General features: G+C 31.8%; 3 protein-coding genes across 20 annotated transcripts; 1 reads left to right on the top strand and 2 right to left on the bottom strand.

Annotated features, from left to right (window-relative positions):
- Positions 1–796: 796 nt before the first annotated feature.
- On the bottom strand, positions 797–4,610 carry LOC106776452. Its single transcript, XM_014663915.2, has 6 exons — positions 4,459–4,610; positions 3,600–3,866; positions 3,036–3,170; positions 2,192–2,248; positions 1,550–1,684; positions 797–1,195 (listed from the first exon to the last, which is right to left on the bottom strand). The coding sequence occupies exons 2-6, from the start codon at positions 3,849–3,851 to the stop codon at positions 1,130–1,132; spliced, it is 645 nt and encodes a 214-aa protein (XP_014519401.1). The 5' UTR covers positions 3,852–3,866; positions 4,459–4,610; the 3' UTR covers positions 797–1,129.
- Positions 4,611–4,983: 373 nt separating this feature from the next.
- Positions 4,984–14,663, top strand: LOC106778291 (DNA repair protein XRCC2 homolog). Of its 16 annotated transcripts, none has more exons than XR_002666897.1 (10): positions 4,984–5,488; positions 5,618–5,688; positions 6,667–6,729; positions 6,962–7,105; positions 8,082–8,166; positions 8,933–8,969; positions 9,050–9,150; positions 9,243–9,324; positions 10,568–10,716; positions 11,091–11,218. XR_002666897.1 is itself a non-coding variant. In XM_022777875.1 (10 exons), the coding sequence occupies exons 1-9, from the start codon at positions 5,066–5,068 to the stop codon at positions 10,624–10,626; spliced, it is 1,065 nt and encodes a 354-aa protein (XP_022633596.1). In that variant the 5' UTR covers positions 4,984–5,065; the 3' UTR covers positions 10,627–10,629; positions 11,091–11,214. The 16 variants fall into 16 exon arrangements, 8 of the variants coding, with proteins under 8 accessions (XP_022633596.1, XP_022633600.1, XP_022633610.1 ...); XM_022777875.1 differs by having other exon boundaries at positions 10,568–10,629; positions 11,091–11,214; XR_002666905.1 differs by lacking the exons at positions 10,568–10,716; positions 11,091–11,218 and adding an exon at positions 14,375–14,393 and having other exon boundaries at positions 9,250–9,324.
- Positions 10,993–14,163, bottom strand: LOC106777100 (BTB/POZ domain-containing protein At1g50280). 3 transcript variants are annotated; one of them, XM_014664632.2, is made up of 4 exons: positions 14,032–14,163; positions 13,769–13,839; positions 12,498–13,670; positions 10,993–11,540 (listed from the first exon to the last, which is right to left on the bottom strand). In XM_014664632.2, the coding sequence occupies exons 2-4, from the start codon at positions 13,829–13,831 to the stop codon at positions 11,148–11,150; spliced, it is 1,629 nt and encodes a 542-aa protein (XP_014520118.1). In that variant the 5' UTR covers positions 13,832–13,839; positions 14,032–14,163; the 3' UTR covers positions 10,993–11,147. The 3 variants fall into 3 exon arrangements, with proteins under 3 accessions (XP_014520118.1, XP_014520126.1, XP_014520109.1); XM_014664640.2 differs by having other exon boundaries at positions 13,769–13,836; positions 14,032–14,143; XM_014664623.2 differs by having other exon boundaries at positions 13,769–14,133.
- Positions 14,664–17,412: the final 2,749 nt, after the last annotated feature.

The following is a 17,412-nucleotide window of genomic DNA, read 5'->3' on the forward strand; positions in this document are numbered from 1 at the left end:
TTTTAATATCTATGAACTCGAAGCTGTGAATACCTAAATTCTTATTATATATCACGCAACTTAACCTGGACAATCTTTAAAATTTGGATTGGAATCTATCGAGAGTAGTCTGCTCTTATTTTTTTCTGCTCAAAACTTTCTTTTAGGAAAATTTTCTCAATAAAAGTAGCTTTGAAAAGCATATTTTCTATCAAAGTTATCAAATTTGCAAACTCTAAATTATAACCGGTAAAATGAAAAATACTATATAAATAATATTTTAATTCTAATAAGTTTATAAAATTATATAATTTTAAATAAATAAAATTTATAGATATATAGTTCATAAAAATAAATATTGTAAAACATAAATATTTGGATTATCGTCATTAATTTTGATGTATTTAATTAAATATATAATAAAAAAAATCAAACGACCTTGTTTTTTCTTAATTTTTTCTCCTTTTAAACTCGTAGAATCGCTCCAAACTCGTGATTCTACATTATCCTACCGGTTTCACAATTAATTCCACCAAAATTACGCAGAAAAAAGTTTACTTTCGAGTTAACTCGAAAGTCATGTTTAGAAACATACCGGTTTCACAATTAATTCCACCAAAATTACGCAGAAAAAAGTTTGCTTTTGAGTAACTCGAAAGCCATGTTTAGAAACATAATTTTGTAAAGTCGAGAGTTTAATCACCATGTTCTCTGTCAATCAATGTAATGCCTATATTCACTTACCCACAAACTATTCAAATTCTCCAAAGGAACGGGCTTGCAAAACATTAACAACCATTAATATCAATATACCCCGTAATTTGAAACAAGTATGTTATAAATTTAATATGAATGTTTTTCTTACATTAACTAGTATGAATGCTTTTCTTATATTTACTGATTTTACATCAATATGAACAATTGAAAAAAGAAGAAGGGAAGAACCAAAATTATTGTTGCCTAGCCCTGATGCCAAGTTGCCATCAGAAACGTTAGAAAATGCATCTGGAGATGTTAAGATCCAAGTATAATAAAATTCCAAACTAACGAAATTCACAAAAAGTGGTTGTCCTGCGGCTGTGGACTTTTCCCAAGCTGTATCTGAATCCAATGATTAGCTTAAGATTTCAACTCACCAATGCTTTCCATTCTATTTGTAGATCCACTCGTTGGCACGAGCACCTGACTCATCCATATCTATAAAAATGCTTACTGCCTGCAGCAAATAATTATATATTACAATGTGCACATACCAGTTTTTCTTGTCTTCCCAGCCAAAACTTATGTCTACGATTATTGTCAGCGTAAAAATATAAAAATCTCGATTCAAAATTTTACATTTTTTATAGCACTTCTTATTTATTCATTACCAGTGAGCTTTGCATCGAGCAGCCACTGTTTTATTGTTTTTCTTATGTGTGTCTTCTGTCTTTTCTAAGGGTATATATATATATATATATATATATATATATATATATATATATATATATATATATATATATATATATATATATAATCCTTTCACCATACAACATCTAGGTAATAGTATAAAAGAAGAGCATGATTTTACCTTCCCTATTCGAGGTCGTTCTTTTGACTTTTCTAGGCTGTTCCGAATATGTGAGACAGCTCCCCAACATTTCAAGGTGTTTGCAACATCGTCAAGCCTCAAAATATACTCTTCTTCAGTCAATGGGAAAGATCTCTAATAGAAAAACATTATTGGACATACTGAAATACATTATTACGCGGATAACTTCAACGTATACAACCACTTCCATAGTAATACAAAAAGCTTTTAATAACCATGTACTTTAGAGCACAACCAAATGCATGGTTTGGGTACTAAAACTACTTTATACCAATACTATCTATGAAATTGAAATGGCAGAAACTTTTGCCTCTTTTTCTTCTGTGCCCCTTTCTAAACTAATATAAGGCATAATAAGCTGTTTTCATTTGATTATTGCAACATGGTCAGCTTGAATGAATTCCCTCAGAATTAGTTAGTGTGGCTGTTGGGTAAGCGAAAAGTGCAGGAGCCATTCATTTATGCAAGAAAATTATAGGAAAAAGAATTGTGTCTAGTGTTTTCCTTTTTCTTTCTTCTTAATATCCAAGAATCGAACATTTCATTTGAAAGGAATCTACTCAAGTCATGTATCTATGCCAAGAAAACACTGGATAGCACATAGCACAAAAGTTTTAATACCTGCTCCATGTACTTCCACATTACATTCATTGCAAGGAGATTTCTTCCCATGAATTCCTAGCATAGAAGATCAAACTATGCCTTAGTTCAGCAATTTATCCAATTTCAAAGAATCAAGCAAACACCACATAGCTGATATAATGCTCCAAGGACTTCATAAGTAAAATGTGAAAGTAGGGAACAAACATCAAATACGGATATGAAGTTTCAAGAACAAGGACAGACATATAATTTGAAGGAAACATATAATGCAACAAAATTCAAGAACAAGGATGCCAGCAACTTCTGAAATTGGTCATACATGGCAGGTAAGCATATCCAACTATTTTAACAATACAATTTCCTTTATCCCACTCTAAAGGAAGGTGAGATGGAGTGAACCTACTTTTCAATTAAACATACTGCATGATATAATTATTAATTACAAGATTCAACTCTTTACCATCAGAATTTTTTTAACCGCAAGCATTTTAACAAATAAATAGAAACATACATGCTGTAAAGTGAGAAAAGATGGCAATGTGCTCTGTGATTTGATCCCTAATTGCATGTATATGAACAACACCACCATGTATGTTTCAGTATTTCGAAGTGTATGCCTGATAAACAAATGCAATCTGTATAGAGTTGACAAGAGGATGTATCAGCTCATTAATGGAATTTTTCCTGTTGGCAATTCTATGCAAGAAAAAATAGCAAAATGCAATTACCAACTACGTGTGTTGGATAATTCTCTTCATTTCTAAATAATTTTACTTAGGAATAAAAAAGCTATTATATATGTTGCATTTGTCATGCAGGACATGAAAATCTCACACACAATTCCACCTGTTTAGAAACTTACCTTCTTTATCAACTGAACATCATAAGACCTCCCATATTTGTTCCTAATGAGAGTGGCAAGGTCAAATCCACTAAAAGTGGAATCATCTCTTCCAACTATTTTCTCGAGGTTCTCTCTAAGAATTTCACTGTTCATCTGATGTACATTTCAAAAAGAGCCAGAATCAGATGTAGACACAGCAACGGAAAGTTAATACTTAATCATTATTCTTAGGACTGAGTCTGGATTTAATAACTTGGAAAACAACTCCTACATAAATGTAAATTCATCAAAACATGCAATCAAGGATAGGAGATAGATTTTGCTTAAATATACAACTATATTCCATAAAGAAAACTAGAAAAGGTAAGAAATATAGGAACTAAGACAGAGAGGTTGACAAATTAAAGGATAGAAAAACTGTATTTCTAACATAATTTCATGAGTAATGATACTTTAGAGGAACGGAAAAGAATGAAAAGGATAGAGGGAAAGGAAGAGCAAATGCTTTAGGTGCCAACATGTTGAAATAGAGTAGAATGCAATGAATTACATGTATAACAGAAAACTGAAAAGTGTACATACTCCACCCATTTCACCGTTCTGGGGTTTGTTCTTATCAATTTCATCTGAATCAGAGGCATCCATATTGTTGCTTCCTGAACTGGAAAAAATGGGTCTGCATTTTCTGGCACTGTGACCATATTTTTGAGCTTGGTATCCAACATTAAGCACGTCCAATCCTCTACAAAATGGAGCCTTATTAATGCTTGTTTTGTCAAGATGATCTTGAACTCTAAGGGGCCAAGAACACTGATGGGTGGACATAATGTTCATCGTGTCCTGCACTCGCTGTTAATAAAAAATACATGGAAAGAGGGGAACACTGTCAGCAGATGCAAAAAAAGAAAAAGTAAAGAACAGACATACTTGTTCTCAAATCCAAACCCTACATAACTTTTTCTTCCTTTTTTAGACAAATGACAAAATGGGTATTTAAAAGTAGGTCAGAAACATCATGAAGCAGATACAAAATTTGATATGACCAGTTGACGATTATAGCAACAAAAGCCAGGGATAATAGTAGACAGAGACAATTTTTCCTCTGATCAAATTGACCAGCTTATAAGCAGGAATTTAGTCAACTAACATCATCCTAACTCCATGCAGAGAGTAGATCAAAGAGATCATCTTATGCTTTTCCCAAATTCTACTTTAAAACCAAGACAGTCATATTACATATATGAATAGAAAATGCTAGTTCCATATGGAAAGTTATCATGTTTTGGTCTTTTCTTTTCATAAGGCAATACTAGATTTCCAATGGAAGATTACAAAAACTCTGTAGTACAAACCAGAAATAACACCTATATTCCTTTACGCATACATGTGGTAAATCATCAATAGCTTTATCAAACATGTAAAGTGCATGTAGAGAGCAAACCTGGTAGTGTTCGTGAAAGACAGAAAAACAGAAATGTTTTTTAAAAGGTTTTGTGTTTGTTGGTGTTGATGAAAGCTTAAAAATATTAATGACGAGAGAGTGTGAAAGAGATAAACTAAGGAGAACATAATGTGGATATTGAAGGTTGTTCTGGAATTAAGAGAACAAGAACCTCACGTTTTGGTTGTAAGCAAAGCCAACCACAAGTTGCCATGTGCAAACCTCATGGTTGCTTACGCATTCCTAACACTGCACGGGAAAAAAACATGTCTTACGTTTAATAAAGAGCCACGTCTCCTCACAGTCACGCGCCTCCAAGCCACAACATATTATTATGCCAAATGATATTTTCACACCAAAAAATAAGATTAAGTTACATTTAAAATTTTTTAAAAAAATTATTTTATAAAATTGAGTTGAAAAGTAAAAACATATTTAACTTTTTTTTTTATCAAATGAAAAAAAAAAGGAAAACTATTTAGAAAATAAGTAGAAAAAATAAATAGCTAGCGTCTTTATTGTTGTGTGCATGATTATTGGCGGGAAGAGGTGTGCTTTGAGTGAGACTGATAAATGGTGAATTGAGTTTTGAAGAGTAAGAAGAGAAATGAAAGAGAAAGAGAGAGAGGAAATTGAAAAGTGGATAGAGGGAGATGAGAGTGGAACGGAGATGCTGAGCAGAGTGAGCAGCGTGCGGCCGTTCTTGTTTCCTCCGCCGCTGCATAGGGTTCCTCTCCGTGTCGGCAACGTTCTGGAGCTTGTGGGACCCTCGCCCTCCGCCAAAACCCAAATTCTCATTAACGCCGCCATCACTTCCGTTCTCCCCAAACCCTACGGAGGCCTCGACCACTTGGTCCTCTTTCTCGACCTCGATTGCCGCTTTGACATCACACGCTTCTCCCAATTGCTCATTCATCGCATCACGCAACACGGAACGGATTCTTATGATCAGGCCTTGTACCATCTCTGCATGGCCCGTTTTTTGTATGTCCGTTGTTACGATAGCTTTGAGTTTCTTCACACTCTCAGGGTAAACCATTTTTCACTTCTTAAAAAGTAATTAAACCATTTTATTATAACTATCATCTCTTTCTGCACTACTACCCTAGTGTTATTATTACTTCTGTTAATGTATCTTATTCCTCTTGTTTTTCAACAGACATTGCATCGTCGCTTAGAGAAGGAGAAAGAAGTTCAAGGAGTTGGTGTTCACGTGCTCATGATTGATAGGTTGGTTTCTTCTTTAATTTGTTATGATTTGTACAATAAAGCTGCTCTTATTTTTTGGTACCTTTTCTATTTGCCGAGTCTAGTTGAGATCTTTTACTATAAAAAATCATATAGTTGCAGTTTTAATGTGACAGTTATTTAAAACTGTTGCTTTTACATTATAACACAACTGTTAGAGAACTGTCATATTTTTCATGTAAATCATGACATTTTTAAGTGTCCGTTTTTTAATTTTTATACTATTGTTGAAAAGTATGACACTTTGTAATGTCAATTTTTGATAAATATTTATTTATACTAGAATATCCTTGATCCATAGTGCAAAGAAGATGGAAATATGCAGAAACAAACTCTGAAAACCCTAATGATGTTGAAAGAGAAGAAAGGAGGAAAAGAAACAAAACTCCTTTATTGAAGAGAATAATACCAAGATACAAAAAGGTATTCAACTCACTGAAAACAGATACAAAGAGGATATATATAGAAAAAACAGAAAAGGGAAAATGTGTAGCAGAGGTAAAGCGCTAAGCAAAAAGCTAGACCCTTAAGTGTAGACATCAGAGAATGATTTTCAATTTATTCTCATTCAACCATATTTTTCCAGTTTCTGATTTTCTAGTTCCATCATCTTTTTTATTCTGGTCAAAGTCAATTCTCCTCTTTTTCCATCCATAACCGTCCCCACTTACACAATATGTTTTTAGTGTTTATACTATTCTTAGGTCGGCTGGCTCATTTTACTGTAAAACATAAAAGTCTCTTTTTTTCTATGGTCTCCTTTGATATATTGGAATGCCATGTGAATAACTTTTCATTTTGAAAATCGGATATATTGTGTATAGTTGTGGGGAATGATGCGGCTGTTTCATAGGTTCCAACTGTTATTTTCAATGTTGCTGCATCGTTAACTATGGTGGCGTCGGCTCTGAATAAATCATATAATAAGTAAACTTGGACTGAGTGAACTGTGTTTGGCAGCATAGGAGCTTTTCATTGGATGGATCGTGCATCAATGTTCTTGTCTCAAAGAGAAACCAGCAAGTAAGTTATATTTATGTTGGTATTTCCTAGTGGATGGTGGCTGTGTTTTGGCCTCATGGTTTAAAGTTCTCAGAGCATCAATTTAATTCTGAATTGTCGGTCTCAAATGATCAAATTGTCCCTCTTTAACTTTCTTATAGTGTGAAAACTTGTAGATACAAAGCAAGGAGAAAGTATGTATCGTTGGTTCAGATATATGTTGATTTTAATTTGCAGATATCATGTGATGCAGAAAAAAACTTTTCCTTCAGACTGTGTCAGAAGCTGTAGTACAGAATATTAGAAAACTTCTTCAGGTGCACCCTATGCTTATTATGGCCACAAAGTCAGTGATTTTTGGGAATAGATATTCTACAGCTTCAAATGAGGTCAAAGGGTGAGTTCTATAATGGTTGTGGAATTTAAAACATGACCCTTTCAATTTCTGAAGATAGAGAAGCTTGAATAACTCTTGAATTTCACCTAAAATCTTGTACGATCAGAAAGATATCCTTAGATTGGTTCAAGGAGGTTGATTTTGATAACACCTTGCAATATGTGGAAAGCATGAAAAATTATTTGGTAGAGTTGTGGGTTAAGGAAGAGTTTATCCATTTCAAGGGTTATTAGTCGGAGAATCATTGTAATTGATTGGCTTCTATTAATTATTAGGAGGCTGGTCATTTTGTAATTGATTGAGAACAATACTGCCGTGTACTTTATCCTCTAATATAAATGTAGGAATGGATTTCTCATATTTTTGGAGCAGGTAATAGGTGTGTGTGGTGATAGTTTAGTTGACCATTATATTAGGGGTTTAGCATTCATTTGGTGGTGGCTATTCCTCCTTGCATGTCTTATGATTATTGTAGAGATAAACGTGGCCTTCTACGTTTTAGGTTTTCCTAATGGGTTTGCTTTGGTCTACTTACTTTTGTATTCCCCTTTCTTTTTCTTAATAATATCAAAATTTTGCATATAATTGGTAAAAGTTGTAATGTTAACCTGCTTAGGATTATAACCTGTATTGTGATGTAAGAACGTTCGCATCTTTATTTTAAAAAAGTATTTGTGGTCTCATAAGTTTCCTTCCTTTTAAAAGTGTCCTTTTATCTCTTATAAGTATGCTTCTCATGCCTCTATTCCCTTATTTTCTCTCTAATATTTTTCAACACATTGTAAAGCCAAGATAATTTAGTGAAACCCAATCGGCCTTCATAGTTTACTTGTCAGGTCCTTTGCATTTGCAATGTCCCAATATTTTTGTATCCTTGTTTTGCTTTTCATTGATCAGCCACTAATAAAACGTAGGCTGTATCATTTGTTCTAATCCCATGTGCTTCTTGATTTTTGTACGATGATACCTATAACAGGAACATGGAAGAAAGATGTTCAAAAAATATGACAAGAAACCATCAAAATTTTCAGTATCGTGAATACATGCCATCTGTCTGGCAGGTAGAAGTTTTGCTACCAGTATATCATATACTTTTGTCATGCGTGTCCTTTTACAAAAATCTACTAAGATCTTATATTTTATAGGTGAAAGGCCTAAATATGAAATGATATCTGAAATATCAATTAAAAATGATAGAAGTGGAAGGACACTAAGAAATAATGGTAGTGGTGGGATAGATGGGAAAGGAGGAGAAATTGAGAGTAATTATCCTTGATATTAATTTAACAATTATATAATAACCTGACGCCTTGTATCTGGCAAGGCTCTTATATAAAATAAAGGTATTCTTAAACATTTTCTGGGAAAAGTTTATGATAGATAACTACCCACAATTATCTATATTTGTACTATAGATAATATTTTCTAAAAGGACCTGGATGTGAGGCTATCACTGGTTTCTGCTTTTGATTATAATTTAATTATGGATGACAATATTGCAGTCATTAAATGGGAAAGCAGTTTAGTTATTAAATTTCAGGTGCTGCTTCAAATAATCTTCTCTTGTACTTTATGTTTATTTATTTGATGTAACAACAGTTGTTTACAAAGAGAATATTTTCTAAATATGAGTATGAATTAAAAGTGGAACAGATTTATGAACTGGCTGCTGTTATGGCTTCACTAATGCATTTTATTTTCCTGGGTGGAGGAAAGGGGCCAAAATTAATCCCTAATGCTTTCTTTTTGTTAATTTCTAATGTGTGCTTAATTTTGAAATTCATTCTTAAGATTTCTAATTTGATACTGCTTTTTCAACTGTCTCAGTCCTTTGTTACACACAGAATACTTGTCCACTCTTCAGGTTTGGATTCCATTGTTACTATTTTAATTGAGAATTGCTTTTGTCATCAGCCATGATATCAGCGTATTCTTGCCTTTCAGATGAGCATCCTGGTACAATCAATCATCAAAACTCCTCAGCCTACTTGTTGGAATGGTTGTTGCCAAAATTGAGTTTTCCAGACAGAATTGTTGTGAAAGATGTAAGAACATGATGTGTGGATCATTGTTTTTGAACAACTCTAATATTATTAACTTGGTTTTTATGTTCGACTTAGTTTTTTAATTTGTCGAGCTTGTAGGCTGGTGTCTTTGTCCAATCATAATGTACTTGTTGCGAAGGGATGTCTATTTAATGATTATCCTTGCAGTGGCAGGTAACTAAATTACTGTGTCAAATCTCTTCTGAACTTTCTCAGTATATTATCGCTATCATCACTATTACTTTAGTAGTCCTCTTACTTATTTGCTTTCAAATTTTGTATTGTTTGTGTTATAGTTGATGTAGTACAGATTCACAACAAGAACAAAGTGTGACTTCTTGACTGGAAATATCATAACATAGATGGGATCAAATCAAGTATTGTGAAGTTTGTCTGTGATTAATTTTATATGTCACATGAGAAACTGAAGAGGAATTCCGTTCCACTTAGCTGTTCCAGAAAGAATGACCATATTTAAAACCTATAAAATGGGACAAAAGCACTGGCTGAAGATATTTCATCAAACATCAAACATTTTCTAAAACATAATTATTGTGCAAAGTTCAACCACACCAAATACTGGAAGCTTCAAGGGCTTTCTGCTGATGGTGACTAATTTGTACTCCTAGATAGCATGAACTCATGCTTCATAGTTGAACTTCATTTGTCTTCCATATAATTTTCCTGCTTACTTTGCTTACATTTTTCATATGTGCTATATATCAGCATCTGCACCTTTGAAATTCTGATGCTTCATAGTTCATATCATGAGTATTTTGGAAGCAAATATATTCTTTGTTTAGGAGGAATATCTTTCTATAGTTATTTGGTGAACTCCTTAAATAAAATTACTTTTACTTTTTTTTATGTGATCATTGCATTGTTGTTAATCTTTATACGTACCAATTATTCTTGGCTTTGTTTGTTATGTGCTTTTAGGACATAGAGAAAATGATAAATGTTGAATTGGAAGGCTGAACTTCATCCATCTTTGAGCATATTTGCAAAAGATGGGATATGATTGCAGTGATGATAGAATTTCTATATGCCCCACCATTCTTATATCCTTTTGGAAGGAAAGGAAGTAGTTTGGTGGGCACCACTCACCACATACTTACATCTCATTCATTCTATTGATTTGTTCATTCTTTCTCATTGTAAAAGCCAAAGGAAATTAGGAAAGGGTTTCGTTTTCATACTCTTTTGGAAGGAGGGTAAGTAATTTTGTGGTCTCCACTCACCACATATTTACGTACACTCCAATCATTCTATTTACGTTTCGTTCTTTCTCGTTGTAAAACTAAAGGAAATTAGGAAAAGTCTTTCTTTTTAAGCACACAATACCAATCGTTAGTGATAACTCCTCTACTTGTCTCTATCTTCTTTCCTTTCCTTTTTCCCTGTATGGTATAACCAGAGGCTAACAACTTTAGGAAACAAGGACAGCCAGATGAATTTTCTTTCTCTACAAACTAAAAGGTAGTGGGCTATTGTACGGGTGCAAAGCTAGAAGTTTGACTGATTTAAATAAAACTGGAGCACTTTTCGCAACAAAATATTAAAAAGGTTTTGTTCTGAAACATATTATCATTCATAACTGCGAACATCTCTTCTTGCTCTCTTTCATTATTGTTTTATTTCTATTATTCAGAAAAGATAATGATATTTTGACAACATTTTAACATTATTTATCTGTCATTCTGCTATTGATCCATGTTGGTGTTTATGATTATTATTATTGATTGTAAAATAATTTTGAACTAATCATTGTCAAAATATTATTATCCATTTCGAAAATACCACAAGCTCTTGTTCGCAGAAAACTATCAAATAATATTGATGTATGCAACGAAATCTCTACTATTTGATTCCATGTACGGCGTTGAAGTTCTAAAGCAAATATAAGATAAAATTACAATTACAGCTTTTTACAATTCCAGAAACACTATAATATCTTGGATAAAGGTGGAGAGTTACACAAGATGAAGAAAAGATACTCAACAAAATCTTGGTGAGGATGAAGTACGAGGAGGATCAAGCAAGATCAACTTCGATACGTGACCGTTCATTTCCTTATGTAATTTCGCCAGTTCTATTACTCCCCATTGCATCTTGTCTATGTTGAGTTCCATTTCTTTCTTCTCTTTGGTGAAGCTGTTTCTGGTTTTTCCATTGTACAAAACTAATTGGGAAGGTTTCACTCTTGGACTCTCAGTTACATAGTCAATTGTTGGAACTTTTGATTGTTGAGAAATAAGAGCCTGCATTGCAACCCTGGGAGGTATTCTGGGGTTCTTGGCCAGATCTTTACTTGCTTCAAAGGTGAGCTTGGTGTAATTAAGACATCTACACAGTCTCGATCTTTCCTCAAATGTGATAATTGGATGAGACTGCAAATCATTATTGGTTCAGAAAATAATACTTAGTAGTACTAGTCAAATACGGTAATATAAAAGAAAGAACAAAATTTTATGTAGCAGTTGGAAGCAAGAATTCAGAATATTGAGATGAATGAAACTTATCAATAATAGTTTTTTTAATCATGAACACTCTCTCTGTATATTAACAGTGCAAAGGAAATATATATTATCATCTATTAACAGTATATTTTCCATAAATTTTTATTGGAAGGCAATATATATACATGTTTATTTATTTATGGTGAGATTGTATAAATTAAAATCTTTTTTTACAGTAATTTCCTGTTCTAAATTACTTGCCGAGGGTTCAAGAATTTCCAAACCCGATCACATGCCTTGACTTTATTAGATTTTTTCCACTCCCCGAATTTTGTAACAGAAAATCACAAAAGAAAAAAGAAGGCCAACATACGGATTAAAATATTTTTAGCATGAAATTTTTACACTACAAAATCCAATATAATATAATATGATATATTTTTGCAATTGAAGCTCCTGATAATGACAGTTGATGCTCTTAGAAAGATGGGGGAAATAATTTGAGAATCTAGGGAAATGTTTAAATAAGATTGTATGTATCCCGGTCCCTTCCTTGTTCTTTCTTTCTTTTTTGGTTGATTGCATATGGCACAAAATACAGTCATGTGTATACGTTTATATAATGAAAAGAATATGTATATAACTAAGTATAATAAAAGTAATTAAAAAAAAACAAATTGAGAATAAAATAATCAGGCATCTTTATTATTTTTTGTACAAATTTTAGTGTCTGTAATATTTTTGTAGTTATTTATAAAAAAACTGAAATAAAAACCAAAAATTTGCTTTCTCAAGTAAAAGAATCATCTCTTTGATCTTATTCATTCCTATGATCATTGAGGAAGATGATGCATATGAAAAGCAAGGGAAAGGGTATGTGTTATTCACCTGAAGATAGATGTCAATGGCTTTATAGACTCCATCATAACAATCCCTTGCTGAGTCTGGCAAGCATTCTGCTACTCCAAGAAACTTAGAGATCTTGAGGTTCTGATCAGGGGATATCTCTCTCAAATACTTGTCAATTAATCTACCAACCCTTTTCAGTTTCTGTAAACACATTCCTTCATCAGAGCCATTCATATCAACAAACACCCTGACCAATCTTATCACCAAATTAATATCATAATAAACTCCCATGTCATGCCCAGAAACCAGAAGATCATCCAGTGTAGCTTGCTCAATCACCCCACCAATCAGTTTCTCCAATTCTGTTCTAACATCTCTACCCAACCCAAACTTTGATACAATCCTTAAAACCCAAAAAAGCCCTCTGCAAGAAAATGTCTTTTTTCCAACTGATATGACTCCATAAGTTGCAGTTTCTGCAAGAGCAGCATATTCACTGTTGTTGCTGCAATTAACTACTCTGGTTTGAGTAGCTAGTTTCAGATAATGCAGCAGAAATCTTGTGAGGACTAAATCTTTGTTATCAGCTTTATATGCTCCTGTAGCCTGGACAAGTTTCTCGATGATATTTGGTGGTAAAGTTGCCAAATCATCAAACCACCATGCCTTGCGTGACAAAGTTGACTTTATTTTTTCTGGGGTAGTTTTCTTGGATGAAAAAGAGAATCTTTTAGCAGAATTGGTTTCTGGTGAAGAAGATGATGATGATGCTGATGCTGAAGGTGAGGACATGAGGAGGTTTGAATCTGAATTCTGCACAAACTTGGCTAAGACACTAATGATCTTCTCCAAAAGACCATACCCATCTGCATATGCATGAAACCGCTCGCAACTCTTGAGAATCATAAGTGTGTCACTCCATTTCCAGTTGAAGATTCCCTGGAGAAAAGTTTCTGTTTGCTGCAACAGATTGTTGCTGAGTACCTCCTCAGTCATTCCAAGATAAACAGCACAACAGTGTAGGAGACACACATTAGCTTCAGTGATTTGTATTTTTCCATTATTGTAACAGAACATTGAAACTAGCTCAAACCCTTCTGGTCCTCCAGGAAAATCATTGATCCTAATCCCCAACTCCTGCTTCACATGACCTCTTCTCTTTCTGTGATTCAAGATTTTCTTCAACCCTCCACAGTATTTTGAAATAACCTTCTGCAAAATAAATAAACCAGAGTCAGATCACCTTACACAACTAATGTTTATAGTTTTCCTATGAAGTATATCAAACTAGAAAGCATATAAGTGAATACCTCCTTCAAGAGAAATATCTGCTGACCATCGATGTTGATTTGCAAGTCACAAGGCTTCGGCATGGCTACTTCTGCATTGAAGGAAAACAGATAAAAAAATTGTGCTTTTGGATATGATTATGCACCCCTTTTCACAAAAGAGAAAGATAAATCTTGTTATCATCCTACAGTGGCCTGGTTTTATGTTATTAATCAATATTCTAACTCAAATAGGTGGTTTAATTTTTTATACGCTGCACAAGGTTGCATCATTCCAAACTCACCCAATTAAACTATGAACAAGTTTCAGCCACAACTCTGCAACATCATTCATACCCTTCTTATTAACTTCAATGCTTGCTTCCTCATCTCTCTCTCTCTCTCTCTCTCTCTCTCTCTTTTATTCTTTATATAATGATTTTGTTTATTATTAAATACACTTTTTGTGCCGTGAGTGTACAGTGTCATTGATAATGTTTTAGTTTTGGCTATTTTATGACAGATCCCATGTACATGTCCCCATCTGTGACAAGTTTTTGGTGTTATTGTAAACGTGGAGGCACAGGAGCTAGGTAGCTAATACCCCTATGTATTTATTTTCCTAATCTGCCCTATTGTTCCATGCAGTGAACAAGTTGTTGTACCTTGTGAAATAATTGAAGAAAATCACGTAAATGTTTTGGTGGAAGGAATAGCAAAAGCTTATGTGAAGATTTTGTCTGGTGTTTTGAAGTGAAGATGTGGTAAGCAAAGTATATTTACTGATATTTTAGTATTTCGCATTTCTGTTTGTCGCATAATGCAATTTCAGTTCTCTGCTTCATGCTTTGGTAACACGTGAACATGGACCCTACTACAACTATTATGGTAGTTAATGATAAAGATACTATACTTCTAATATCCAATTACAATCACAAAATTTTTAATGTCATTCACAACTTTGTTTCTTTCTTTATTAGCATTTACTATCAACTTTTTAGATTTTTAAAACTGGATTTTAACAAATCACATTACTTAGACAACTTCATTAACAACCACATACTGATTTCGTTCTTAATTTTTAAATAAAATTGAAATTAGTCATTTTCTAAAGGGTTAAATATGTCTTTAGTCCTTATACGTTGGGGCAATTTTGGTTTTAGTCCCTCCTTCAAACTAAGGTATAATTTAGTCCTTTAACTTTAGAAAACTCTAGTTTTAGTCATTTTTATCAAATTTTTTTAACTTTATTTGCTGAAAGACTAAAATCAGAGTTTTCTAAAGTTGAAGGACTAAATTGTACCTTAGTTTGAAGGAGAGACTAAAACCAAAATCGCCCCAAAGTATAGAGACTAAAAACATATTTAACCCTATCTGAAACTTCAAACTAATTTAATCATGAATTTGATCTTTTTAATCAAATTTTGTTAAATTTATTTTATTTTTTTACTTAATATTGAAACAAAAATATACCAAACAATATAAACAATTCGAATATTATCATAAAAACATGTTTAAAATATTAAATAAATTTAACAAAAATTTTATAAAAAAAACTAAACACTGTATTTTTGTAGTTTGAAAACAAGCAAAAATTGTAAAAAATAACTAATTTCAACTTTATCTTGAAATTCAAGAAACAAAAACATATTTAATCTATTATAAAAGTTATGTTTTCATTTGATTATGATTTTACCTGTTTTTAATTAACATTTAAGTTCTGATCAATTTTATGAGTTTTTAAATGATTATTAAATTTTTATGGTCTCATTAGTATTAAAAAAATATATATATAATTTTATAAAAATATATGACAAACAATATTAATAATAAGATCACTTAATAGTAATACAATTTGGTTAATAAAATAATGGGTTAAATATGTTTTTAGTCCCTATACTTTGGGGCAATTTTGGTTTTAGTCCTTCTTTCAAACTAAGGTACAATTTAGTCCTCCAACTTTAGAAAACTCTGGTTTTAGTCATTTTTATCAATTTCTTTTATCTTTATTTGTTGTTTCAAACACGTTTCTCATTTAACATCGAAGCAAAAATGTGTCAAACAGTGTAAACAATCCAAATGTTTTCTCAGTTAACATCGAAGCAAAAATGTGTCAAACAGTGTAAACAATCCAAATGTTATAATGAAACGTGTTTGAAACAACAATAAAAGAAATTGATAAAAATGACTAAAATCAGAGTTTTCTAAAGTTGGAGGACTAAATTGTACCTTAGTTTGAAAGAAGGACTAAAACCAAAATCGCTCCAAAGTATAGAGACTAAAAACATATTTAATCCTAAAAAAATTAAATAGTAAATACTTGACTAAAAATATAATTTATTTGTGAGTGCCCCAAACGAACAATCAAAATTTAATTAAAAATTCTCAAATTTATCTTGAAATCTACTTAATCTTTAAGATATATTACAACTTCATTAACTTCTACAACAATTGTCTTTTATTAGTTGAAACTTTAAATTTAAAATTAGTACAATGAAATTTAACATTTTCAACCTTAAATTTAAAAACATGAACTTTTTGAATTAACAAAATGAATATGAATTGAGCATGTAAGTGCAATATATATTAAAAAGAACATTAATTCTCTTTTGGTATTTAATACATAAAGTTTGATAAGAAAAACCTCTATGCTGTCTATTATGTATGTACAGTGAGAAAAATAAATAATGTTTAATGTGAAAAAAAAATTATATATATATATATACACTAAAATGGTAAGTTACACAAATCATTTAATTTAATATATAAAAATTGTCATGTATTGAAATTTCAAAAGTACTTTTTGGTAGGTTTGTTTTGAATAATTGAATTAGAAAGTCGGTGCCTCCTGCCAAACTATCAGGCAGAAAAGAAAGAAAATGCAGAGCACTGTTAAATATATATGGTACAATTTTTTAATTAAATTAAGAAAATAGAATAATCAATCACGGGTTTCTCTCCGACCGAGGCGACGCATCTTTCAATATTCAAATGTTTTAGATATATTATAAGTTTTGTGTCAACTTGCTCACATACAAAACATTTCACGATCATTTTTAATTTTTTGTAACAACAATTTTTAATTTTTTTTGTTTGATGTTAGTTAGCAGTAATTATTATGGCTTAATCCATTTTCCAAAAATTAATCAAGGTCTTGTTCACTTGAGTGAATTTGAGACGAATTAATTGAGTGAATTTAAGAAGTTTTGATGGTAATTTTTGTTGTCGTTTATTTAAATAAATTTGAGTAAATTTAAAAGTAAACGACAGTGAATTTGGAAATAAAGTTTGTGAAAATTAGTATAAAATTTAATTTATGTGACAAATTAAAAAAAAATTAATTTAAATTCACTCTCACTATCTCAAAATCTATTCAAATAAATAAAAAAATTATTTTCAAATTCTTTTAATTACTTTTCTCTACATCCACTCAAGTGAAGAAGACCTAAATTATTTTGGTTCGTGTTAAATAAAATAAGTGTGTTCAGATATGAATTATAGAAAAACTGGTATATTTGTTTTAGTATAAAACTGAATTAAAAAAGTTTAAAAATTTGTTCTAAATGTTTTATAAAATTCGTGAAACTTTTTTTATATTTATTTATTTTAAATGTAAAAAAAATTATAAAAAAGGGGAAAATAAGTGACACTTTATGCCTTTTTACAAAATAGGTAAAGTGAGAACT

Source organism: Vigna radiata, chromosome 2 (genome assembly GCF_000741045.1).
Source record: "Vigna radiata var. radiata cultivar VC1973A chromosome 2, Vradiata_ver6, whole genome shotgun sequence".
Lineage (NCBI taxonomy): Eukaryota > Viridiplantae > Streptophyta > Magnoliopsida > Fabales > Fabaceae > Vigna > Vigna radiata.